The 27,555-nt window shown below is 36.7% G+C and overlaps 1 protein-coding gene and 1 long non-coding RNA gene across 4 annotated transcripts; one reads left to right on the top strand and one right to left on the bottom strand.

The window, feature by feature from the left end:
* The first annotated feature begins 25 nt into the window (after positions 1-25).
* Positions 26-13,090, top strand: LOC132124924 (uncharacterized). 2 transcript variants are annotated; one of them, XR_009426814.1, is made up of 3 exons: positions 26-56; positions 3,694-3,852; positions 8,768-8,872. It is a non-coding gene; the product is annotated as an uncharacterized LOC132124924 (long non-coding RNA). The 2 variants fall into 2 exon arrangements; XR_009426815.1 differs by lacking the exons at positions 26-56; positions 8,768-8,872 and adding exons at positions 3,499-3,589; positions 12,988-13,090.
* Positions 77-25,719, bottom strand: lamb4 (laminin, beta 4). Of its 2 annotated transcripts, none has more exons than XM_059536087.1 (36): positions 25,165-25,719; positions 24,972-25,064; positions 22,504-22,551; positions 21,047-21,204; positions 18,960-19,095; positions 18,792-18,865; positions 18,522-18,710; positions 18,364-18,427; positions 17,747-17,961; positions 17,122-17,242; positions 16,798-16,986; positions 15,901-16,056; positions 15,616-15,728; positions 15,438-15,517; positions 15,223-15,355; positions 14,830-15,117; positions 14,547-14,732; positions 14,340-14,449; positions 13,912-14,032; positions 13,621-13,798; positions 13,376-13,519; positions 12,979-13,210; positions 9,251-9,408; positions 8,870-9,094; positions 7,453-7,670; positions 7,230-7,326; positions 6,792-7,146; positions 6,414-6,574; positions 6,060-6,259; positions 5,795-5,980; positions 5,442-5,586; positions 3,637-3,844; positions 3,379-3,514; positions 3,005-3,175; positions 2,678-2,831; positions 77-2,564 (listed from the first exon to the last, which is right to left on the bottom strand). In XM_059536087.1, the coding sequence occupies exons 2-36, from the start codon at positions 24,994-24,996 to the stop codon at positions 2,425-2,427; spliced, it is 5,514 nt and encodes a 1,837-aa protein (XP_059392070.1). In that variant the 5' UTR covers positions 24,997-25,064; positions 25,165-25,719; the 3' UTR covers positions 77-2,424. The 2 variants fall into 2 exon arrangements, with proteins under 2 accessions (XP_059392070.1, XP_059392071.1); XM_059536088.1 differs by having other exon boundaries at positions 24,972-25,062; positions 25,181-25,719.
* Positions 25,720-27,555: the final 1,836 nt, after the last annotated feature.

Genomic DNA, 27,555 nt, shown 5'->3' with positions numbered 1-27,555 from the left:
CAACGCTCCGACTAGTCTCGTGCGTTCCCTCCCCCATTTTCGAAGGTGGTCTTGAGGTAAGCAACGGCCAGTGAAAAACGGATAAAAGTAGTTAAAAGAGCACTGAGGTATAGTTTTAAGTACACTCGAGTCGACTGTACATGTCAAATGAATAACATTGATAACAAATATTTGAGTATTTCATGAAAACGCGCCTTTTGAGAGCATTTGAAACGGTAACGTTACCTCAGACTCGGCAAAGATATTTTAGCCTCTTCAAATAGGGAGCGACTGTTGTCTTTTGTGACAAAAAAAATAGAGTCAAAAGTACAAGATTTCCATTTGTTTATTGGGAACGACGAAACGTCAAATTAATTTACTTTTTAAATTTACTTTTATTGTGGTTATACCATGTTTTAGTAATGATAATTAAATCAAATGTTATGCATAGACTGCTATATTCATTCACCACAGTATTAACAATGTACTCCAAGGTACCAATAATGGTACAACAGTGTTACATTTTCTAGAAAACCGTGGTATTTGCTTTTAATGTTAAGAGAAAGACAAAACCTTTCTGTGGTTGCAACAAAATGTTTTTATTAAAATATAAAATTACCATTTTATATAGAAATCTAGATTCTCCCGCACAATTACATGTCCTAACAATTTTATTAACAGCTGTTCTTACTTCCAGTAATGATATACTAAAATGAACAGACCTGTGCTCAGTGAAATGGCCTTTAATCCTCAATAATAAGACCGTTTAAAGGTCAGTCAAAGAGCAGGGGGTTCAGGTGGAACTGAAAATGGGATTTGGTGGTTGTCTTGACTTGAGATAAATTAGTGTAATATAAATGACCAAGAAGATAAACACAGAATTTGGTCAGTTTAGACATTAAACACATTACATTAAAACAGAGATTTTAATTATCAGTATATTAAGGCAATAAAGTGGTAGGAAACTTAGATATTTAGTTGGGCAAGTCCTTCAAGGCATACATTGTAATTAATGAAACCTAACTTGATTCCATACTACATCATGTCTCCTTTAACCAGTTTGTGTAGAGTTTTTGTTTTTGCTTTGTAAACCTCAGGAAGAGATTAGGTTAGGTGACACAACTAATATCTGCAGACCCTTCTGAAACCTGAAAGACATAGTTTAATCATTCAGCAGACCGTCTGACCAAAAAAAAAAAAAAGAAGTTCAGTAAAGTATCTTAGAGTTGTAACACCTAAATTGCCTTTTTTATTCAAGTCAAAAATACTACGTAATATGGCTGAATCAATCAACTTCATTAGGTTACTTTAAAAAGTCATTTTAATCAATTAGGTAAAATTGTTTTAAAACATTTTAAACATAATCTGTTTTGTGACTTTTTCTCCTTATCCTCACCCATTGAAGATGAAATTAACTCTGACAAAACAAAGCGTGTCTGAACAAAAAATAAAGTAGTTAAAAAGGTGGGAAAATCCACTCAGATGGACCAATGAAATAACATCAGTGGGGCTTTACCTTTGATTTTGCAATTGAATAGTCAACGGAGAGGCTGTTAACACTGTAGGACAAAAGCACAGACCCTCCACCTCCAGCGAGAGACAAACGAGCACATTCCACAAGCAGCAGGCGTCTAAACCTGACTGTCTTATCTTAATGCACATGGAGCAGCTGTTGAACTCAATTCTGGAAGTAATGCTGAAATAGGTTGTTTTATCAAGAGGTTTTAATTACATATCCCTGAACCAAAAACAATGAAAATACTTTTGGAGGAGACAATGCCCAAATATGTCGGACATAAGCCAGTTTGGAATAAGCTAAACAGAATTGAATAAACAGTAATTGAAGTTGCATCTCTGATTTTCGTCAGTCTGATTTAAACAAAACTCACAAGTCTTTTCGAATGATTCGTTTGAAAACGTGGCTTATAAGAACAGCTCGATAAAAATATGTGTTGTTGTCAGTGTTTTTGCAGCACACATTCTTTTGATCTCATCTTTTTCAATTCATCAGGCAAATAACTTGAGGAAAATATGACTGGTTTTGTTGTGGCACTCTAGATCCGTGCCGGAAACAGTGCTGCATAGTTTATATGATAGGCTACATTTAAAATTTTACTCTTGTGACCTCTTGTGGACAGTCAGGGTTATATATTACCTATATGAGATTCTCAAACTTGGACCATCATTTACTAAAAATATACTATAAATGCAAAACAAAGAAGAAAAAACGGAACAGAACCAGAATACGGTCATTAAGTATTTCTGGGGCTTGATGAGAACCACTTCAAAGCTCTATATTGTGAACAAAAAATCAGCAAGCCTACAAAGAACCAGGATAAAAGGACTGCACTTATCCTGTAAACCTAGTCCAAGGCCGTTTTGCCCTGCGTTGCCAAACACCGAAAAGGGTTCCTCAAGTTTTGAAGAAGGGAAGCCTTTGCAGGCTTAAGTGGAGCACAGATTGTATTTATCCACTTTGTCCACAATAAAGTTCCTCAAGTCATCTGCTTCCTTCTGGAGTGCCTCCAAATCTTTTATCGTTTCTTCTTTCCTTTTAGCTGCATCCAGAATCTTTTTCTCCAATTCTGAAATGACATTGATAAAGGAAACTAATTCTAATGCTAACAAGAAATTAACACCTGTAGAAATCCGTAGCCCTTTAAATCCCAAATGCATACTTCTTCTTATGATAATGTACCTTCAATCTCCTTCATTTTATCTTCAACATTTTTAGCCAGTGTTTCTGCCTCTATTGTGATGTTCTTCAGACGTTCATTAGCCTCTTCATTAACATTCTGGGTTGTGCTATTCAGTTTTAACTTTTCAAACTGCTCTTTCAATTCCTCAAGATCCTAACAATGGAGAAAAGCAGTTCACTTATGACAGGTTAAATATGCTATATCTAAATATGCTATATCTAAAGGTGGCTGTACCATCTTCTAGGTTAATATTTGTACAGCATGTTTGTAAATCCAACATACAATTTATTTAAATGAATATATGTATTTGTGCTTGTGAGACTTACCTTTTCGGTGTCTTTGGCACTGTCAAGCACTGCATTGGCAGCATCTTTGGCCTCCTTCCCCTGAGCTCTGTTCATCTCTGTCTTATTCTCCAAGGCCTTGATTTCATCCAGTAACTTTTTGGCATGAGTTGAATCCAAATTATCCTCAATATTGTTTAGTTTAGGTTCAGTCTGTTAAAAAGTGACAAGGAGATGTTGTTATAAAGCAGTTTATTAAGGGAAAAACGTAGAAATTATCTCAAAATAAGTGCATTGAGAGCAAAACAGGAAATCAAAAAGTAAATAAAGTTACTCAGTACACGTCTGGAATGATGTGAAGGTGAGTAAAAATTACTTTAAACGTGCATGTATTGTTTAGTAAAATAAACCATTACCTCATTAACTTTCTCCCTGATAATGTCATTGTTTTCTTTAGCCTTATTCAGATCATTGAATATCTTGTCATTGACCTTTGCTGTATCGTTGAGTGCTTTCTCTATCTCCCCCACATTGATAGCCTTGGTTCTGTTCCTGGTGATGCAACATGCAAACAGGATTAGTGACACTGGTGTCCACAGGTTTAGCTTTATAAATCACAATGAAATGGTAAAAACTACAGCTTTGACACATTGACTTTATTACTACAGCCTCACAAGATTTCTTGGGCCCTCTCCTTCATGTCTTCAACAATTCTGGCTTGTTTTTCCAAGTGCTCTAGATCATCGTCGAAGTCTGTGATGTTTGACAGGATCCTCTTGATGTCCTCTATCATGTCCTTGATCTCATCAGGGGATTTGGGCAGCTGAATGGACAACACAGCATTGGCCAGTTTCTCAATGTCCTCCGGCTTCACCAGCTCGTCTGTTAAGGTACAATACTTACTAAATTTACAGTTTATCATGTGTAATTTATTTTACTCTAAACGTAAATGTGTTGTAGGTTTGTCCTAAATAAAAATGTATTCTTCAGATTCATCCCTCACATCAAATTAAAGGAGCACTCCACCTTTTTTGAAAATAGGCTAATTTTCCAATTCCCTTTTAAAGGTAGAGTTTTACCATTTTCGAATCTATTCATCTGATCTCTGGGTCTTGTGGTAGCACTTTTAGTTTAGTTTAGCATAGATCATTGAGTCTGATTAGAACATTAGCATCACACTCAAAAATGACCAAAGAGTTTTATTTAAAACTTGACTCTTCTGTAGTTACATCATGTACTAAGACCGATGGAAAATGAAAAGTTTTTGATTTTCTATGCCGATATGACTAGGAACTATACTCTCATACCGGCGTAATAATAAAGGAACTTTGCTGTCTTACCATGGGTGCAGCAGGCGCAGTGATATTATGCAGCGCCTGAAAATAGTGCACCCATGGTAGTTTCTAGCCATATCGGCCTAGAGAATCGCAACTTTTTATTTTCTGTCAGTCTTACTGTGCGTTCACACCGCAGCCGCCGAGAGCATCAAAAATCGCTCTGATGATCTGACGTAGATCGAATGCTTATCTTGTATTTAAAGTGGCTGCAAAGCAAACAAGCTTGTTGATCTTTTGCAGACTAACCACAATGATGGTAACGTTATAAATTAACCTCATTAAAAATTGTTGTGGATGAAGTATTAAGATCCTTTACCTAATAATGTATAAAGCACTGTAAAAATACTCTGATGCAAGTAAAAGTCCTGCATTGAAAATGTTACTTAAGTAAATATAATCAAGAATAAACATTACTTATTGTAAGTATAATCAGGGAAATTTGTTTAAAAGTAAACTGGCACTACTGTACTATTATTTATTATATCATTGGATTATTATTCTTATATCGTTACTGCACATCAGCAACTCACCAGGAACACGAACAATCTCAGACACCTTGGTCCACGTATCATTTATATGTCCCTTTACGCAAACAGGGACACATCATAGATTATTGCAAACCTGCCACAGCAATAATCAACCTGTCCTATATTTTGCTTGGAAACTGAAATGAGAGCTGCGTTCTCTGGAATCGCCTCAAGCGGTGGACTTCTACGTTCCTATTGGTTGCCGCTGTACCGTGTCATACTCATAGCTCAAATCTTATCAGTTGGCTAGCTTTTTTTAACAATATGAAAGATGTTTTGTGAAACTAAAGTGTGAATAAGATTTGAGAGCTATGGCTGACGGCAGGATTACAACAAATAACAATTTAAATTTAAATCTGTTCCTCAATTCACATGCTCGAGAACTACTTTTATGGTACATTTATCATTGACACTAGTCACTGTGACTTCTGTTGTAAGAAAAAGAGAAGCTTGGACTTTTGGTTTTTCACACTTTTAGCAGTGTGAAAACACTGCTACCGATTTGCCTGAGGTGAGCAGATGAAATAACTATCCAGTTTCTTTTCCTGTCTGGATATGATCAAAGACCAGGCAAGCTTTACCAGAAGCTAGCAACTAATTCATTTCATGCAGTACCTCTCAGGTAGTTCTTGAGCTTCTCAATGAGGTTCTTGGTGTCAATCTTTTCCTTTTCATATTTGTTCTTAGTCTGATTAATTTTATTCATCAGGTCCTCAGCTTGATCTTTGATGTAATTAGTCATGTTTGAGGTGTCCATGAGCTGTGAATAGAAAACAGAATGAGACTTAACTTTTACATGTAAAGATAAAATTATACAATTGTTTTTGTGGCTTCTTTTTCAAAAGTAACAACCTAAAGTTCCTCTGGAGACCCTGATATAGACACTTTTAACAACAAGGCAAAGATACTCATAAAGTATATGCATTCGAATTATAAAGTAGTAAGGTACTGGTAGGTTTTTGACATGCCTGTCTATCAGCTTCCTTGAGTTTACGGCGCAGATCAGTAATGTTCTTCTCAGTCATCTCTGCCAGTTTGGAGGCATTGAGGCTGAGGGGTAAACTCCCTGTACAGGCAGGACCCCCGCATATCCCACATGAGGCTCCTCCACATTTTGCCTTGCCACATTCTGCATCGCCTGGAGCCCCACAGACCTATGGCAGAAAGTCTGTCAATGCAATGCACATATGTTTCTTCTTCAAATTGCAGAATAATGTTTTACTCTTCATTCACCTTCTCGTTGAGGCTGGCAACACTCAAATCTTTCACTTTCCTCTCCAGCTTGTCCATTTCTCCTATGGGACACTTTGCAAGTTCCAATGTAGCATTCTTTCTCGTATTCCTTGAGGCTTCCAGGGCCTTTTTAGCTGCTTCCACTTTTTTCTCACTGTCAGTGAATACTTCATAGAGCTTTTTGATCTTATTTAAAATATCTATAGAAATGACACAAACAGTAGTTGCATAATAGCTCACAATGCCTTTAAAAGCCAAAATGAAGTGTTATAATTTTCACAAATGGCACTCTGATTCTGCCAAACCAACTTTCATATTGTTAATCACTAACATTGACTTTTTTCATTTACAAACCATTAATAGCTTTTACATCTGTCGCTGGAATCTCTTTTGCCTTCTCCCTGAGATTCTTCAAGAGTATGTTGAAGTCAAGTCGGATATTGTCGATGTCAGTGTTGAGCAGTATGGTTGGATCAACAATGATTATGTGTGGGTCAATGGTCTCTGTTTCATTCCTGAGGAGTGAGTAGAAGACATGTAAGATAAAAGTAGTCTTTGTACAAGCCTACTGTAATCATTCCCAGTTGCATCATTTAAAAAACCATGTTCATCTTTATAGTCGTTTTAATTATACATTTGAATATATGAATTGATTTGGAATAAAAATGAGCATTGTGTCATAGACCCAGAAATTTTGTAGTATGTCAATTAAATTGTGTTAAACTATATTACCTAATGCGTGCCAAGAGTTCCTCTAGTTTTTCTAGCTCCTCCTTGGTGGTCATGTTAGCCAGACTCTGCAGCTTCTCCAACAGATTCCATAAGTAATGTAGTTCAGATGTAGTCCTATTGTCTTCAGAACATGGCCTTATAGTTTCTATCCTCTCAATATCTAGTCTAACATCTGAGACAGTTTTCTCCAAGAGGTGGTAGCAGGCATGGCAAGGTTCACAGGCAGGAAAGTTTGTGTCATGACCTGGAGCGCATTCGTCACAGAAAAGGCCAATCACTCCTGGCTTACACAAACACTCACCCGTGTAAGGGTCACAAGCTGGATAAATGGTCCCCTCCATGTTACAGTCACAAGCTGAACAAAAGATGAAATAATTTTGTTTGAGTCAGCAGACAATGACTTAGAAGAAAACAAAACTCTTGTGTATATTAGCTTACACATGCACTGTATATCTGGGTTTCCAAAGTGATTCGGCCCACACTCATCACATTTTCTGCCTCCATATTCTGGCTGGCACAAACACTGGCCTGTGATCTAGAAGGACATAAAGTGTAGGTGTGAAGCCTAAAAATCCATTATAGCCATCCATGTGATGAGACAATTCTTCTAAAGTGAATTTATTGTATGAATGATTAAATAAACTAAACAGAAGATGTTAACCTTGTCACAGATGTAGTTGAGAGCATGTTCTGGGTCACAATTACATGGCTGACAACCAGACTCCCCATCCAGGTTCCAGTATCCATCCTTACACTCATTACATTGGGTTCCCTTGACACCTGTGCGACATGGGCACTGGCCAGTTTCCTGGTCACAGAAACAGGGACTTCCAGCTGGACACTTGGTGTCATCTGTGCCCCTCCAGTCACAAGAACAATCTAAGCAGACAATAAAAACATGACATATGTTGTTTATGAAGCCATAGTTTATGAAGGCAAATAAAAAATTAATACATAATAATACATAACTGTTTCTAAAACAATTAATAATTTACATGAAGCATTTTGTCCAATACAAAAAAAAACGTCTTTATCCTATTTTGTAAATGCATGTTATAGATCTGATTATGAATAATTCGTCCATGTAGTTATTTCTTTTTTTGATTTCATCAAAATGTCACACTAGATCTGGTGACATAAGCCAGTCATTTAGTCCCCTTAAACCTCACCCCTTCCCAGTCATCTGCAAGCTTGCATTCATTTTTGAATGCAACACCCCTAATCCCAAACCAACAAATTAACAACCCAAGTGAGAGCTTGCCCAATTTTTTTTCGATAATCTCTAGGATAAACATCACAATACTGAAGAAAATATCTGTTACTACTTCTCTGTTTGATTAGGATTTTAATATTAAAATCTTTGTGCTTATATTTTGGGCCACATTAAGTTTTCCCTAAGTTATCTATTTCTTAGTTGCTATAATTATTGGTGGAAATACCCACTCTTTGTTGTGTTCAAACCTCAGGAACTGGGAACAATTTAGTTACAGGAATACCTTTTGCAGGGATGGAATTAACTTCAGAGTAGGGTATAATCAAGTACAACAGGAACTACCAGTGACGTAAGTGTATGCTGATTGGCTGAACTCAAGCCATATGGCAGCCGCCATTTCTAAAAACCCATGTTCACACACAGTTTACTCCACACAAATCAACTCCACAAATGTGGAAAAGAGCGACAGATGGGTGAAGCCATCTCCATTCTACAGTTGTTGATATTGTTGAATGTCGTGCTATATGACAATGTTGTCAGGTGGCTGATGTCATATTAGAGTTACTACTGGCAGTGTTGAATTCAACCAGGAAAATGGGCCTAGGGGGAAATTTAGTTCTCATGGGACCGCCCTGGTGGCTAGTTCCTATAACTACCTGGTGTGAAAGCCCCTTAAATGTTTTATCATTTGCGTTCTCATTGTTTTTTAATTAGAAATAGCAAACAAGAAAAATTTGGTTCTTTTTTTTTATTGTTTCACCAGGTTTTATGGACTTTGTAAGGTGTCCTTGAGTGCCATGAAAGATGCCTACAAATAAAATGTATAATAATAATAATAGAGCAATGTATCCTTTTAAACCTGTACCTTTGCAGTCTTGAGCGAGTGCATTGCCATAGGATCCACGTTTGCAACTCTGACAGCGCGGCCCCTCTGTGTTATGTAAGCACCGCAAACATTCGCCAGTTACAGCATCGCATGCTTCACCGTCACGAGGATCAATGTTATTGTTGCAACAACACTCCTCACATCGGCTGCCTGGAAACCTCAGATCACCATAGTAACCATGAGCGCAGGAGTCACAGTTTAGGCCTACAAAAATAAGATACAATTTATACTAGATGTTAGATGTTTTTCATTTTAAAGAGTTGTATCTTTACTTCCCTTACTGTGTGATACATCAAACAGGTAACTGGAAGATTCTTTGATGGTTTTGGAAATGCCGTGTATGAAAGAGTGAACAAGGACCTGTATGTCCAGGCAGACATTCACAGTATGGAGCTCCAGAGGATGGATCTTTGTTGCAGGAAATGGCAAAGAAGCGCCCACTTCCGTTCAAATCTGGACATAAGCATGGCTCACATGGATGCCCAGAAACAGGGTCACCAACATAACCATCCTTACACCTGGAACAGAAAATGACCATTAACATCTAAAAGGGATAATTTACCCAAAAACTCACCTACAGGTCGTTCCAAATCTGTAAGACCTTCATTCATCTTGAGAACACAAATTAAGCTATTTTTATTATGACAACTCTTGAAAGATTTTAATGGTAATGGGATATGACAGTGTTCATTTATTTGGTCTTGGTAAAATAAAAATGCTACGCTTCTGCTGTAGGGTGACCACCCGTAGCGCGTGCGTGCACAGCGTTTGAAGCCCAATTCATGCGTCCCGCAAATTGAGACTGTGTCACGTAAAATCAATGCTTGCTCAAAAAAAGTTGATGGCTCTATATCCTCGAGCCCCAGGCAGCCAAACGAACATTACTTGACAGCAGTGTTGGGGAGTAACTAGTTACATGTAACGGCGTTACGTAATTTAATTACAAAATTATTGTAACTGTAATTAGTTACAGTTACTAAGAAAAAATGAGTAATTAAATTACAGTTACTTATGAAATTTTTTACGATTACAAAGGGAATTACATTTGAATATTTACACACATCCACATACAGATGCCTAACGCGGACGGAATGTGCCACATTTTGGATGACTAAATCAAAAGTAGGTCAGTACACTTGAATCAAAACATGACATCGACTAGTGTCTGTGAATATTAAGCCCCAAAAATGCAATATATGACTTGCACATTCTGCGTGTCTGTGGAAATCATACGCGGACTGGACACCGGGAGAACCGGGACAATTCCCGGTGGCCTGGCAGCCGATTTTGCCCCACTATTTAATATCATTATTGTATAATTGCCTGCCGAATGTAATAAAGCGATCATTTGCGAATCCGCCATTTGATAATTAAATCTCTAATAAGTCATGTTAGTCATGACTCGCGTGCTCTCCGCGCCTCTGGCAAACGGTTTGGATCAGACTCAGAGTAATCAATGCGAGAGAGAGAGAGAGAATAGAGTGGACTGCTGGAGCAGAGAAGCAGAACTACTGTTCAGGGTTTCAGGTCAGTTTCATCTGTAAAGATGCGTTTTTGTCTTTGTTTTTTTATTTAATTTAATCAAGCAGCAGCACGTTGCTCATCAGTCATCACTCAAAATACTATATAAAGGACATCATTATTATCTGTTGTAATGTTACAGTAGTAATTTAGCTGAAAAAAAATTCAGATTTTTTTTATAGGTTTAGGGGGAGCTACGACAGACAACAACACAACCCTTACGAAAATGAACATTTTAATATTTAACTATAAATCCAGAGAAAATGTTTACTATTGTTTAACTGTGATAACCAAAAATGTAAAATTATTTTACAAATCCATTTGCAAAAAAAAAAAAAACAAGGTTATTTTACTTTTATATAGGCTAATAAAAGCATGGTAATTTTTTGTTAGGGAAAAACATGACTCGTGTACAGTATTAGGATTTTTCTATAAAGATATTGTAGTATTGTAGAGTATTGTATTGTAAAGTATAGTTTTGTTCAATCTTGAGTATTAAAGTCATGAGAGAGATGGATAACAGAGCAAAATAAAGAGACTGAAGAGAAAATAGAAGTGAAGGTGCAGTTCAGGAGAGAACTTTTAATTATTTTGCATGTCCCCAAATTAAAGATTCAAACCTTTTTTATGTCGGGTCCATACAAAAAATAGTTTTGACCATGAATTTGTTTGTATGAATTTTCTTGTCTGAATTTTTTTCCCAGTCCGCCCCTCCTGTAAATGAATGGCAAAGACATGGTTTCATCTACTACACATAGGCCTACTGAAGCTCGCAGTGTTTTCAACCTCTGCTGCCTCAATATAGGAGTACACGAGCACATAAACATAATTTCTAGAACTGCTCTGTGTCACTTCATGTGCAGTTTACTTATTTTGAGAAAACTATCATCATATACAGAGACAGCAGTTTCAAAAAAACACCAATGTTTCAGGAGTTTATTACACAGAATACGTCACATGCTTATTAGATAACTGTATTTAAGTTGATGTATATGCTTTTATTTATTCTTTAATTTTCACAAATTTAGAAAAGTAATCAAAAAGTACTCAAAAGTAATTAGTTACATTACTTTAATAAAGTATTTGAAAAAGTTACACTACTATTACATTTTAAACAGGGTAACTTATAATCTGTAACCTATTACATTTCCAAAGTAACCTTCCCAACACTGCTTGACAGTTCAGCACGCTACTGCGAGAGCGGGAGCGAGCGAGTTTGAATGAGAGATGAAGTTTACATCTTTATTATTTCTGTTTTAACGTTTTTCCTACATTATTTATATTAAAATATGTTATGTAGGCAATAACTCAGTTTACTATTTGACTAATTTACTGAGGTTGCATCGTTGTTAACTTACAAAAATGATAATTTGGTGGATAATTTACATTTTCCGCCTGTGGACGCTCAACAACCATCTTATCTGAGCTCAAAACGCTGCTTGAGCAAGTGTCAAGATACTAAAAGTAATAAATACATAATTATGAACGTTTATGTGTTTTTTTTTTTTTGTTCTCAGTACGTTATTTTAATAGCAATTAATGATTATGAACATAAAAGCATTACAATATATATATATATATATTATTATTATTACTATATACTATCGATGAAACCACAAAGCTGACGCGGGAGGTATGTATAACTGCAATATAAAGTAATTTTGAGTATTATTGCTATTAGTATTATTTTCTAAAATTAGGTAGATGTAATATAAAAGTACACATGGCAATGTTTTTGCAACAGCTCCAAGTCTCACGCGCAGTGTAGGTTATACGTCACTGTCCGAATCCGTTCACTTATTTATTTATTCACTCCTTCCTGATATAGTGAACTCAACTGCCATACACTATGTAGGGATTAGTGAATTCCCTTCCCTTGAGTTGTGATGTCAGACTTTTTTTTTTTTTTTTACTTTTCCTGTGGTGTTGAGCAACTACAATTCATTTTAATCCTATAATTTTATATTATAATTTCTTTAAAGTGAATAAATTGTAATGAAAAATTAATAAAATAGCTAAAGTAAATCGTAAGTGGAAGTGCATCTGTCAATTTTGTCATGAGCATACATCAGCAATTACACATGTTTAGGGGAATAGGGCATTATTAATATACCATGTATGTGCTAGAAATGGGTAAACCACTATCAGTGAGTCTGCCCATGGGGTGTCCCACATTGTCCCTCAGAAACGTACCCCTTGTCTCCCCTTGGGCTTATTAGCAGGTGGTCACCCTATTCTGCTGCCAGATTGCTTTTGCTGTTATTACTGTATTTAAGTTTTCTTTATGCACAAAAAATATTCTCTATGCTTCATGAAATTAAGGTTTAACCACTGCTGTAACATGGACTATTTTAACAATATCCTTACCACCTTTCTGTGCCCTGAACATGTCAGTTGTGTTGCTGTCTAAGATAAACAAAGGTCTTGCGGGTTTGGAACGACATGAGGGTGAGTTATTAACGACAGAATTTTAATTTTTGTGTGAACTATCCTTTTAATTTGTAAGGATTCATTTATTTTATTGTAACACTGAAAATGACACAATATAATATCAAATGCTCTCTTGCCTTTCACAGTGGGGTCCAGTGGAGTGTTCCCTGCAGTCCAGACAGTCTCCAGTGACCAGGTCACAGATGTCAGCCAACCCGTTGCATTTGCAACCTCTGCACAGGGGAAAACCGTAGTAACCAGGATAACATTTATCACATCGACGAGCAGTTACTCCTTCTCGACACGAGCATTGACCAGTTTTCTGGTCACAAAGCTCAGCGGTAGAGCCAGACGGATCACAGTCACATGCTAGAGGGGTCAATGACAAATAGGAATTTCCAAGATAAAATAATCTAGTTTATGAAACATGTGCCATGTTCTAAAAACATTCTGTTTGTATTCATTTTTCATATGAAAGTTTGTTTAAATAATTTGTTATATCATATCATCTCTGAATATGAGAATGTGGCTTACGTGAGCAGCCATCTGGCCCAAGCCCATATGTCAGAGGAGTACAGGAATCACAGCACCGACCAATAACGTTGGGTTTGCACTGACACTGTCCTCCAAATTTACTGCAAGATGAGGCATACGCTCCAACATGATGACAGTTGCAAGCTGTTGATTTACACAGATGCATATAGTTAATACAAGGTAACAATGCATTATGGACTTAAATGCATGTGTATATCTGTGATGTAAATTTAGATGATACTCACACACTGCACCATTGTGAATGAAAGCTGACATACTTCCAATAAGCTTCACACATTCTTCAGAAAGGGTGTGCTGTCCTGCCTCTGCGCCCAACTCAATACAGCGGTATTGCTGAAACTGAGCTAGATATGACTGCGTGCAGAAGTTTGGGAGTGAGTCCACTTTGGGAATGAGGCCCATCTATGGAAAGTGAATAAGGATAAATACATTTACTCAACAAAGGGTAGATCATTTTTAATTTCATCTTTTCCAATGATCTTGCAAAATCAAGGTCTGATTGCTTGAAATCTTACAGAGTCAATCAGAATGTATGAGATGATCTGAGGGTCGGCACTGGGCTTCTTTCTAAAAGTAATGTCCACATGGTATTTATTACCATCACTAAGGCATATTGGAAGATCCAGTGTTGCTGTCCTGTATGTAAAGAGTTAAAAGTAGTAAGCTAAAGTAGATCTAGTAATAATTTTACTTGACATGAAAAATGCTTTCAAGAACCTGAGCTCTTAAAGGATAGTTCATACAATGAAGGGTTATGGAGTCCAAAATAACATTTGACCCCACTGACTTTCAATGTATGGACAAACACACATGTTCTGAACAGAATGGGCATAAGTAAACAATCCCAGAATCTTCCTTTTTGGGTGAACAATCCCCTTTACTAAATTAGCACTCAACGAAAACATGTTAAATATATTCAAAATACAATATTCAAAAATCTAACCTTCCAGAGGCTGGAAGTGTAAACATTTTATCAGATGGGTCGTTGAGACAACTTCTATCCCCTGATCCAAAAGATACAACGTTCACAATAGCTGTCCAATCATCAGTGGACTGCAAAGATAACATTTTGAGTACATAAATGTGAAATGGACCAAAACATTTCAAACAAACTCTCATATTCAAATATTTAATGAAAAGACTAGCTGACCTCTGGTTCATAGCGGACAACTACATAGTAGTCAAGAGTAGCTGGTATATTTCTGACATTAAATCTTAGTCCAACCCCATCCTGAACTCGAACAAAACCTGGTCCAGTCCAAGTGATGGGCCGATCTGGGGTGCGCTGTCGCAGGATGATCTGAAGTGGTGAGCCTGGTTCAAAGGGAATTGTCCTCTGCACAGGAATGACGAAGTAAGAGACAATCACATTCAATTTTGTGACAATATACAGTAACTTGGACACGTTGTTTATCTGACAGTTCAAACTTTACCTGGCCTTGTCTTCGAGTTCGCAGTTTCTCACGCTTGACCACCACAACCCTGCCATTACTGATCTTGAAGTCATAACCTCTTTGTCTGTAGTAGTGCTCACAGATGGGTAGTGTGAAATGGGGGTATGGGGTCGGAGACGGCTTCACTGTTGGGGGTTCAGTTGCTTTATAAGGTCGTGGGAAGGGTTTTGGTGTAGAGGAGCAGAGAGGAAGCTTGGTTGGTCGTACAGTTATCTGTTCCGGGGGATAGACCAAAGTAGGGGCTTGTATAAATGGAGAAATTGCCAACTGTAGAAGTGGAAATGGAAATGACCCTAAGTCATGAGGGTTTCTTCATTCTTATGAATGATTAAGAATATAATTTAGTACAAAAATTACATCCCAGTCTCTCACCAGAGGTGCTGCATGTTCAGCCTCATAGATATAGAAATCAAGAGGGGCCAGGAAATATCCACGGGCCGGCTCACTACATTTGGGGCCTACCATGTTAGGCCTGCATTCACACTGGCCATCCACTGGGGAACATCTGTGTGAATATGCACATACAGACTTGTAAACAATTAATCCGTAAACAAATAATTGTAAACGATTAATCTGTAGTATCATACTCGGTTCTCAATGCCCCTCCAATGTCACAGTCACAGGGTAAGCAGCCATAGACTGTGTTTCCCAGACCCCAGTAACCTGGCTGGAAAATTGAACAACAAAGCGGAATATTAACATTTCAAAGCATTAATGACTATTTAAGTTTATATCCTTGTGGTCTAATGGAGAGGTTCAGCTCACCAGACACTGGTCGCACTGTGGGCCGAAAGCAAATGGCTCACAGATGCATGTTCCAGTAGTTTGATCACAAGGGTTGCCAGTACGTATAGTTCCCATGAAATTACACCTACACACTGGACATGAATAAATGAATGAATAAGGATCAGATAAAAAGTTTTAAGCAGATGCACACCTTCTGCAAGTAGGTAAATGCAAAATGCCTTAGCTATACAAACTCATTTTAAGACATTATTGAGTAAGAAATGTGGCAGCTGGCTCCCATTCTGTGGGTGAAAGAGCACTTACACTGACAGCCACTAGGGTCGTCCCTGCTGAACCCATAGAACCCAGACTTGCAGCGGTCACAGCGCTCTCCTTCAACATTCTGTTTACACACACACTGGCCAGTCACTGGATCACACAGACCACGGTCCACTGAGCCATCAGGATTACATTCACAAGCTGGATAGGAAACATCAGAAAGATCAGGCCTTTCCTAATGGAGTATGCTGTACTCCAACTTCTTGTCCCGGCCCTAGTCATTTCTAGTCTGGACTACTGAAATGCTCTTTCTGGCTGTACTTCATCATGCAATCAAGCCTCTACAAATGATTAAGAATGCAGCAGATTTATTAGACTTCAATGAACCCAAAAGAGGCCACCTCACACCTTTTTATCTCTGCACTGCCTACCAGTTGTGGCTCACATCAATTTCATGATTTAATGCTTGTTACAGATCAGCCATGGGATCCATACCCTCTTACTTCCACTTGCTCTTACAAGTCTACATCCCTTCCAGAAAGTTAAAGTCAGTAAGTAAGCGAAGCCTTGTGGTACCAACACAGAGAGACACAAAATCACTTTCTGGTGGAATGATCTTCCCACCCTCATCCGGAATGCTAAACCCATGACAATATTCACAAGACTTTAAATGAAATGAAAAGTCATCTATTGTGGGAGGACTTAAATGCATCTTGAAAAGTAACTTAGTTTGTTTTTTGCCTCTTTTGATGAATCGCTTCTTGGATTGCTCATTTGTGAGTCACTTTGGATAAAAGCATCTGCTAAATGAATAATTGTAATCATCTAAGTAGCCTTTCCACTAGAATGTGCTGATTATTTTAGAGGACAACAAAGAAAAACATACAATAAAATAATTTATTTTTGCATCTAAAAGATTTTATTGTTCACCAGGTCACTCACGTATACAGGCATTGGGGTCGTGCACTGAGCGTTGAGGGTCCTGGTAGTAATATGGCCCACACAGATCACACTGGGGTCCAGCACGGTTGTTCCTGCAGTCATCACACACACCACCACTAACCCCACCAGTGGCCAGATAGCGTGCTAAGTCAAAGTGACACTTCTCTGAATGACCATGGCAGTAACACCCTGAAACATTGAAGGTAAAGTTACACATGGCTTTTCATTGTTACTCCCAGTGTTTTAATGAGTTCCTCCAGCTTTAAATTGTTTTTTTTTTGTGTTTTAAACTATCAATAGTCAAAGTGGCTAAGTGCCACTTACTTCTGCAAACATCCGAGTCTGTTTTTCCACCTGGCCTCCAGGGGGCGTCATGGTAGAAGTCTTGACAGCGCTCACAGTTGAACCCTGCAGTGTTGTGTTGGCAAACACATTTAGCATGTACCTTGAGCAAAGACAGAAAAAAGCAAATATCAAAAGATTGTAAAACAAAACATATGTAATTCATTTAAACTAAGCTAGTAATTTAAGAATAAAAACAGGTACCTATAAAAGCAGAGCAAAGGCTTTCTACTACATTAAAGCATGACAGGTAGTAATTTTTGTTAACTGCCCTATAAAGAATAAATACATTTATGCATATTTTTCAGAAATGGTGTAAAGAGAAAAGAATGTGACTATACTTCAAAGTCCTTCCTCAAAAAATGTGGAAGAAATGTTGATGGGAAATTAACGTACTTGAGACTTTTCTTGACTTTAATAATCTGAGCACACTATGAGACATTAAAATCTCTTCTGAAAAAGTAAAGAAGATACTTAGGAGACTATCTGAGCTCAGGAGAAATTTAATGTATCTGTTAATCTCCAATTAATCTCAATGCTGTCTAAACATTTCAGATATTAAGGAGGTCTCAAATGTGCTTTTCCTTTTTAGCAGGAGTGTGCTCACCATGCCAGGCTCAATAAAGGTATCTCCATGTGAGCCATCCACGGGAATGCACTGACTGGCGTGGCCATTGCAGAAGCAGCTCCCCCGAACCACCATTTCATAGAGGGCATAATAGTACTTATCCTGTGGGTTCCTCTTCCGTCGCGTCAGGAACGTGTCGCCCAGGGTGATCAAGCGGGTAAAGTTTACTCGCAGGTTTGTCAGGGTGATCAGCTCTAGGGACCATAAGAAGTATTGCTTATGCTGTTTAAGACTTTAATGATACCATATCTTGTTATCGATATTATACATTTTAAATTATCAGTATTGGCTGTAACATGAATATTGTCTTATTGATATCGGCCAAAATGTAAATATCAGTGTATTAGTTATGATTTGGGTCCTGAAAAAGAAAAGCAGGTGCGAACCAGTGGAACAAACTGTGTTATGACAGGTTTGAATAGTGTATATTTTCTTTACAGTCAAGTCTTCAAAGTGCCTAGCTCACAATGAGCTCATCATTAAGATATTAAGGCCTTTTGCTTGTTGGACATGTCTTTAGGCATCATCCTGCCTTGACATTTTTATTACTGTCATATTTCTAAAAGAACCAAAACATCTTCAAACAAAACATGAACCTTGTATAGTAGGGTCATAAGGATCATGGATGTCAAAACTGGGATCCAAGGCTTTCAACACCACCTGTATGAAAAGCAAAGTTAGACTGAACCTGAAATGTATGTTAACAAGTAAACTGAACAGATTGGATTAATTCAGGATTACTCTGTGACTATACCTCTCCATCGGTGGACGGCTCTGCCCCAGAGTAGCGACTATCACAGATAAGGTCATCAATACTGTCTGCTGGCCCCTCAGAGACACTGGGGAAAGAGTTAGCACAGTCCTCCGCAAAGTAACGGAAAACCTTCCAGGTTCTCCCGAAGTCTTTAGACCTCTCAACCAACATGGCAGCAGGCCGAAAACTCTGTTTGAGAACATTTGTTATAAAAAAAATAAAAATAAATTCAAGTTTTTAAATAAGATACATGGAAAGCATTGAACGTACCTTGAACGTCAATATCAGATGACTAAACTGAAACATTGATTCCAGATCCAACTGAATGCTGACCTCATGGACACCTGGAATTTTTAATTGAAGCAAAGTTAAGTCTATATACCAGCAAGATTGTACTTAAATTAAGTTCATGCAAAGAAGAAAGTTTAAGGAACGCACCGTTCTCAGACTGCCACCAGCTCATCTTGCGTTCAGGTTGGAACGTGGTGATGATGTTTTCTATGCGGTGGCTGTTGGGATTGTGGTGGAGATTGTAGGGGCTCCTGGAGTCACAGATGAAGCACTTGTGCTCATTCTGAGTTTGTAGATAAAGGACAACAAAGTCTTTTAAATGGCAATAATATTAGTGAGATGAACAGAATGAAATTAGTTTTTCTGCTCCACTAACAGTTATGGCTGGTCAACCCTATCAGTCAGATTCATGGAAGATTTATCATCGTGTTGCTGGTTAGGCTCTGCCTATGCTGTGCACGTTCATATATTTTGGTGGAGGCGTGGCTTTGGAGAGTGATTTGCAGGAAGGGTGGGATCTTATGCTTTCAAAGCTGGCTTACTATTGCTAACCTCTCTTCAAAATCACCTACTCTACCTTTAGCTGTGTACCACCTTGCAGTGCATTGTTTGAGAAATTAACTAGCTGTTCTTGGTTGTTTCCAGTAACTTTCTTGCATATCTGTATTTCGATCCATGTTGGTTCAACAATATAGAGTAAATGGTTGTTAATGATGTCAAGTAGGTGTTGGAATATTAAAACTTTAGCTAATAAGCATTTTGAGATTAAATCAATGCCATATTATAACTACAAATAACAAGCAGGACTACTTTTGTTTTGTTCTCTGTTGTTTTGCTTTATTACCAGATTTTTTATTTAATCACAGGTTTCCCGGGTACCAGGGTGGTTTCATTTTCTTGGCAAACTAAAATAGTTCAATTTTTTTGTTGGAACTATAGTTTTGTGAAATGCAGAATGTTGGTAATGATGGAACTTGCAACCATAGTTGCTTAACAATGCTTTAGGAAAATTAACCGGGATTCAGAAAACAATGATGTGTTCAAAGATTGTAAGGAGAGTAAGGATGGATGGCAAGATTTTAATTGAATATGGACTCATGTTTCAGTCTGTTCTTCACACAAAACCAGTGAATGCTTTCAGAATACTTGGAATATAGTGCTTATGGACTACTTATTTTGGAGCTTGACAGCCACATGCATCATTCACTTTTATTATGCTGAAAAGACCCACCAAGATGTTCTTTCTAAAAAATCACCTTTTGTGTTCCATGGAAGAATAAACTTCAATGGGTTTAGAACAACATGAGAAAATGAACAAATAAAGACAAGATTTTCTGAATGAATTATTCTTTTTAAAACTTCATACAGTAGGGAGTCTGTCACAGAAGCTCCTGCAGTAATGTATTATTCTATGTAATTAGTGTCTCCAGGCAAAAATTCACTAGAATTTCGTGAATATAGTAGGGACAATGAGGGGGGATATGCAGGGGTACGTCTTTGTTGCGGGCGTGTATGAACAAGAGCTGTCCATCATATCAATAATCTCATTTTAACACCAACCCGAAATGCATTCAGTGTTTTTACAGCTTCCTTTTATTTATACCACTTGTTATTGGAAACACCATTGCGCTGGGCTCTTCAGGCCAAGAAAAGTAGTGTAAATATACAAAATGATTGCTGAATGACACACCCACATACCAGCTTTATCACCTGTATAGACAGGGCCGGGGGTTTGAGGTGGGAGGAAAGGGGAATATGGAAACAGCCATAAATTAGTCTTGTGGCAGAGAAGAGGTAATGACCTATATGACAGCCCAGGGAGGCACATCACAACTTGTCTTTAGTAGGTATTACCCAAAGGGTCAGCTAGAGTGCTGTCAATCCACACTGAAAAAAGGGGGAAAACCATGCCGTGTTTTTTTAATCTCAGTGTGGTTGTTGAAAAGACACCACTTTAGGATGGAACTGTATTCTCGGTAGTTTGGATTGGGAAGAAGTTATGCAAATATGTCTGAGAAAACTGTACTCAGAGACCTGAGGGAAAGGTATATGCTTGAGGATTCAAGGATTTGGGAATTTACAACCCTGAATTTCAAAGTGAAGTGAAGCCTTTCCCTGCAAACCCAACAAGCAATGCTCTACCGTTTCTGGTTTAATACTCTAAAGACATACATCTTTTAAACCACATCACTGACATTGAGACCTCTTGAAGTGTTGCACTTTTGACAACTGACCTCTAGGTATCCCAGGATGCAATAGTTTTGTGGTCTGTAGAGTCCACAGGTTGAAGAAGCCTTGAGCTGGGCAGCGCGGCCCACCATGAGGTCACCGAGGTTAGGATAACATGAATTCCCCACACATTCGTCCTGGAGGCGGACTGGAGCAGCTATCACTGAAAATCACAAAAGTTCAGTTATACCAGGTTTTACATTAGCTAAACTTCAAGTAATAAAGTTAGCTGCATAATGATGACTCAACCTGTACTAAAAAATGTTCTCCAATCAAATGCTTTCTAGACAGAGAATGCCCCTCCCATCAGGTAACCTGCTATTGGCTAGCAACAGCAAGCAGGAAATCATGAAACTAAAGCCTATTGGCTGTTTAATAAAAGGAGGAGCTTTGCAATATGCCACATGCAAACGTCCTGTCTTGTACATTCAACATACTTTGTAAACGCCAAAAAATATATGACAATGTGTTTTCAGTGGACTTTTAAAAATGTTTTTTCTTGAGACAAAATGACAATTTATAGTTGCATTTTTTTAAAAACAATTTTCAGTAATTGAGATCTGGCAGCAACAGCACATTTTTTCACTTAGACAAACAACTCGTGGACAGATTTCTTTTTTTTTTTTTTTTTTTTTTTGTGCATTAAATCTCGCATGCCAACAAATCAAAGCACAAAAATAACGATTCTTAGGAGTTCAGAATTTGCCTTATGATAACCCTCAAATAACAAGGGAACTTCTACTAATTTTAATATCTGGCCAGTCCCCAAACGTATTCTCTCAAATGGCCTGAATATGCAGATCATTCACAGCATATATGGAATGAACTCTTTCAATTTCAGAAAATTTTTGAGTTAGAATAGTTAGCAAGAGGGTGATTATAGACACAACTAGGCTAGATGTTCTTCCTCTTAGTAAAATGTCCCAGAAAACCTCCCATGTATCTACTTGTTAGCAACCACTTTTTTAAAGACAAGTAAAAGCTTGAAAATTAAATGATTTCAACCATTTAACCAAAAACCAATAAATAAAAAAATGTAATCGTTTCTGGGTTTTGACCTACAAAGTAAGTCATTCCTGCACTCTATAATTACAAAAATAATAAAAAGAGAAAATAATAGAAATGAGGCTGCAATTTGCAGCTTTAAAGTAACTATTGCCTGGTTTACTTCACTAATTTTCAAGAATAAAAAGATGATACTTAACAAAAAATGTAAAATCAAAACAAGTATGAGCCAGAACAATTGCTAAACGACATGATTTGTTGAAACTGGCTTTGTGATGAAAATTAAAGAGAAATATACAATGAAAGACAACTTGTGCATGTTAGAGGATTCAAGTGTCAACAAGTGGGGAAAAATTCAATCCAAGGGTGGCAAGTGATCACATGTTTCCCGTGATTGGGCTCATAGGGTAATTTCACTGTCAGCTTGCAGCAATGTCAAAGACTGGTGCAGACTTACAGAGAAGCAGGAACGCCGATGTCTTTAGTCGGATCAGCATTGCTGGACCTATAGGACAAACGGGTGTGTGAGGAGAGAGAAAGGATTAATTAATTAATTCATGGAGGAGGAATGTGATACAAAATCAATGTGAGAAATATTTCTCAATAAATGCAGCCCTTGCCATAAGGTTAACTACCGGTTTAATTAAAGCAAATTCTAAAAACATTTTTCTCATTGAGTAATCTGCAATCAGCATGTCAAGTACAAGCAATCAAGCAATAATTAGGATTTTAGAAGTGACTGAGGGACTTTATCAACACTTTACCTGCACTGTTAATCAGAATTTATCTGAATTTGGATTTATCATTTAGCAGGATATGAAAAGTTTTTAGATAGATAGATCTTAACTTCAGTAGTGTACGATGAGCCTGTAATTTGATCAGTTTCAGTATGTCTATGACACAAAGACGAAGAGTCTTTTTTTACAGACCATAGATCATTCACCACAATGCACTAGTCCAGTTTCATTCAAGAAAAGCCACAATGTATATACGTGACAACAGCCCTGGGAGTACAGGTGGGCTTTTTGTTTAAGTCTCACTTGTAATGAAACAGGGAATTTAAAACATGCAAGAACAAGACAGTCATTATAGTATTAGATTCGCTTTTAAGCAATGCAACAGCAGAACAAAACTGGAATTGCCAAAATGTAATTGTCATGCAACTAAGGCCTGCCATCATAGCTGTTGGTACTTCAGTAATACCAACCCAACTGATAATATTACTTGATCGATCTGGATTTAGTTGGTTTTATGTTTTAGAAACTAATATGTTATTTTATTTGTAATATAGTAATTTTATTTTTTTAAATGACAAATTGTAAAAATCTACTCTCTACTCACTTCTCTCTCAACAAAATTTTCTCAAAATCAACAAAATTGCTAAAATGTAATTTAATATTACTTATTTTATCTGGATAGGACAGTTTATCTTTTATATATGATAGTAATGGTAATATTTTATAAACATTTTGCACAATTTTTGCTGATCTTTATGAAGTGTGTGTGTGTGTATACAGTACAGACCAAAAGTTTGGAAACATTACTATTTTTAATGTTTTTGAAAGAAGTTTCTTCTGCTCATCAAGCCTGCATTTATTTGATCAAAAATACAGAAAAAAAATGTAATATTGTGATATATTATTACAATTTAAAATAATTGTTTTTAAATTTATTATACTTTAAATTATCATTTATTTCTGTGATGCAAAGCTGAATTTTTAGGATCATTATCACATGATCCTTTAGAAATCATTCTAATATGATGATTCATTATCAAAGTTGGAAACAGTTCTGCTGCTTAATATTTTTTCAGAACATGTGATACTTTTTTTTTTAATAAAAAGTGAAAAAAAAGAAGCTATGTTTTTAAAATATAAATATTTTGTAATAACAATATACACTACTGGACAGTAATTTGGGGTCAGTAATTTTTTTTTCTTTCTTTTTTTTATAAAATCAATACTTTTATTCAGCAAGGATGTGTTAAATTGATAAAAAGTGATAGTAAAGAAAATATATTATTAGAACATATTATTAGAATTTTTTTTTTTTTTTTTAATAAATGCAGTTCTTTTTAACCTTTTATTCATCAAATATATTAGACAGCAGGACAGTTTCCAACACTCATAATAAATCAGAATATTAGAATGATTTCTAAATGATCATGTGATAGACTGGATGTTACATGTGACACTGAAGGCTGGAGTAATGATGCTGAAAATTCAGCTTTGCATCACAGAAATAAATTATTTTTTTTTAAGTATATTCAAACAGAAAACTATTATTTTAAGTTGTAATAATATTTCACAATATTACTGTTATTTCTGTATTTTTGATCAAATAAATGCAAGCTTGATGAGCAGAAGAAACTTCTTTTTTTTAAAAAACATTAAAAATAATAATGTTTCCAAACTTTTGGTCCGTACTGTATATATATATTTGAATATTACAATTTGGCATTTTTAACAGAAAAAAAAAATTTAAAATATTGAAAATACAATACAATATTAGTTTATAAAACAAAACCAACTAAATGTATAGATACATTAATGCAATATTATATTCAATATAAATTAAAAAATAAAATACAAATAAAAGTTTACTGAAACATTAACAACTACATAAGAAATACAACAACATAGCTGTTTTAAAAATACAGTAAATTATTATTATTTTTTATTTTTTTAACAAAAACCTGCTCATTAACAGTTCTTATTACAGTTAAACATTTGCGCATTAACAAATCTTATGGTTGAGGTTATGTAAAAAAATAAATATGGAAAATGCTGAATTTATCAGATTATTTTAACCACAAATGTTTTATTTTGCACAAAGTACTGACATAGATCCCACAACTGTATATTAACCAACATTCTAACCAATAAATCATTACATCAGCTGCGACAGAATATTTTCCACACATACCTTTGCAGATGAAGACAAATAGCATGTGGTTGGACTAGACTTGACTGAACAGCTTCGGCTTCTACCAAAAATGATTCATCATAGTCCAATACTCTAAAGAGAACAATAGAGCATCGACTTACAATTTGCATGCCACTGTATAGCTCTTAATACCGCAGCACATCTGGTTACACAGAAACGACCTAACACTTACACACCATCACTTCCACGCGACGGGATGCAGAGATTGAAGGTGATTAGACGGCATCTTCTGCTGATGATCTCAGTGTGTTGTGGTCCCGGGCTTGTGAGCGCGTACCTGTAGCTGCCAGCAATGGACTGTGCAGTAATAACTCTGAAAGCTGAAGCTTGTAAAGACACACCTGAGCTCCCGAGTGTGGGAGAGAAGGAAGAAAAGCCCCAAGGCTGTGTGAGGGGAAAAGGATTATGTTGCATTGAGAGCTGATTTATGCTTGTCATGAATGATGGCTGGATTCATTACGGGACACGCTCTTGTCACCACGGTCAGTGACACCAGAGTATAGAAATGTGTTTGACAAGTTTACGCACTGGGATTAAATGCTTCATACTACAGCTTCAGAAGGTGTGTCTACTAAGAATGCATTTCTTTAGAAGAATGAAATGAATGTTTTGGGATATGTAGAGTGTGATACAGGCTAGTGAGAGCTTTATGCAGGAATTAATATTGTAGGACATCTCCCAAGAATCATTAGAAAAAGTGCATTGAGAACAAATTGTAAGAAGCAAATTCTGCACTTGCAAAATGCTCAGGGGAGTCATTGCGCCTACTTTTTTAGTTGTTGTACTAAAAGCACCAAATAATAAAAATAAACTATTTTAGGACTGTTTTGGGCGCCCACTTGATATCGGCTATAAAAATCTGGGTCCTGAAGCAAAAATCTATGTCAGACCTAATGTTTAGTTGTTGTACTAAAAGCACCAAATATAAAAAAAATAATGTAAGATTTGTTAGTCAAGTAGAGATGTGCAGATGTAATTTAGCTTTAACAGTTTAATCAGACGCTGGTCAAATTAAGGCTGTTTTGTTTCTGCGTAAATTTGCGTAGATTTTTTTGTCTACCCATTCACAGCAGAGGATCCACTGGTGAGCAAGTGAAGCAAAAAACCTCTCTAAATCTATTCTGATGAACTTACCTACATCTTGGATGGACGGAGGCTGAGTAAATACTCAGTAAATTCTCATTTTTGGCAACATTTGATGCTTTCATGCCTTGAAAGTGAAACTTAATATATTACATTTTAACAAATAAGCCCCTCTATGTTTTATTGTGATTTTAAAGACCCCTGTATAGGAAGAGAAGCGTTTTCTCTTAGTTTTAACGAGGGTTTAAAGGTCTAACGGTCAGCCCAGGGCAAGAGAAAATGACTTGCAGGTGTTTTTTTCCAAACTTTACATTTCCAGTCATATTATTAGCAAACACAAACTCATATGAAAAGCACTTGATGCAAATGTTTTTGATGCAATTCGGTCGTTGGCCTTCATCCCATGCAAACATACATCAATTTAAACATCTCTATTAAAATCCATACTCCCTTCTTTAAGGCTAAAACTAGCTTTAAGCCACATTTTGGACAGGAGTCCCTCAGATATCACCTTCTTTATTGCTACAAATGATTGCCTGAATGAAATTAACGCCAGTGGCTGTGGCACAGACACTGATAAACACGGCGCATCTGGCCTACAAATCACAGAAATACACTTTTCAACTTTTCAAAGGCAGATTTTATGATCTCAGTGTCAACAGCTGTGGTTAGAAACCGCATACCAACCAAGCCAACACTTGGTTGTCATTCCCTCGAGGCTGTTTTTAGCATCTGTAGACATTTACAGATCCAGACGAAATGCAAATGTATCAGTCAAAATCTTTGCAGCAAATCTTCACCGAGCCTGACATGTCTGGAATGTGAGTCGGGGTATGGTGCAAGTTTATCAATGCCATTCATTTAAGGTAATGTTGACCGGCACCTTATATTGTGGAAATGAAAATCATCACACGTGATTAATAAGATGATATATCCGACTTGCTTTGAGTTCATCAGACTTTAAACCGCTGCTTTGTTGTTGTGTGCTGTCTTGCAGTTAGTCAGTTATTTGGCGATGCTGTTTGGTTAAAAGCTTTTAGACATTTTATGCAACGTGATTCTCTCATCTTTTTTAATGCAGAGGCACTTCCGATTAGCAGCTCTCTATCATAGCGATTCAAAACCAAAGTATGAAGACGAGTCTCATCTTGTGTTGAAGAAAAATACAGTCTCTGACTCAAATATTTGATCACTCATTCGATTCTGTGCTCAATATTGTAAACAGATATATATTGTTCTTAGTTAACAACCTTTGGTCTGTGGTTAAAATAATTCTATAATGTTCATCATAGCACGTATTAAAATGTACATTCAATTTAAAACTGTTTTGTTTGATATAATAAACATATAACTCCTCTGTAAAATGAATCTGAGATTATTTATTTCTTACATTTCCTGCTTGCTTTATCATATAAAAATACTATATAATATTTATCATATTATTAAAATTGACTACATTTTAAAATGCTGCATTTGGTAT

This window comes from Carassius carassius, chromosome 43, assembly GCF_963082965.1.
Source record: "Carassius carassius chromosome 43, fCarCar2.1, whole genome shotgun sequence".
Lineage (NCBI taxonomy): Eukaryota > Metazoa > Chordata > Actinopteri > Cypriniformes > Cyprinidae > Carassius > Carassius carassius.
The sequence above is the reverse complement of the archived record's forward strand: the minus strand, read 5'-3'. Positions and strand labels throughout refer to the sequence as shown.

Bases quoted from the DNA above. Each gene is read 5' to 3' on its own strand.
- lamb4 (XM_059536087.1), bottom strand. From the start codon at position 24,996: ATGCTATTTGTCTTCATCTGCAAAG. The intron at 19,096-21,046 runs GTCAGTTGTCAA...CTACAAACTCAG, and splicing joins GCATCCTGGGATACCTAGAG to AATGAGCACAAGTGCTTCAT. The intron at 3,515-3,636 runs GTGAGGCTGTAG...TTGCATCACCAG, and splicing joins GAGAGGGCCCAAGAAATCTT to GAACAGAACCAAGGCTATCA.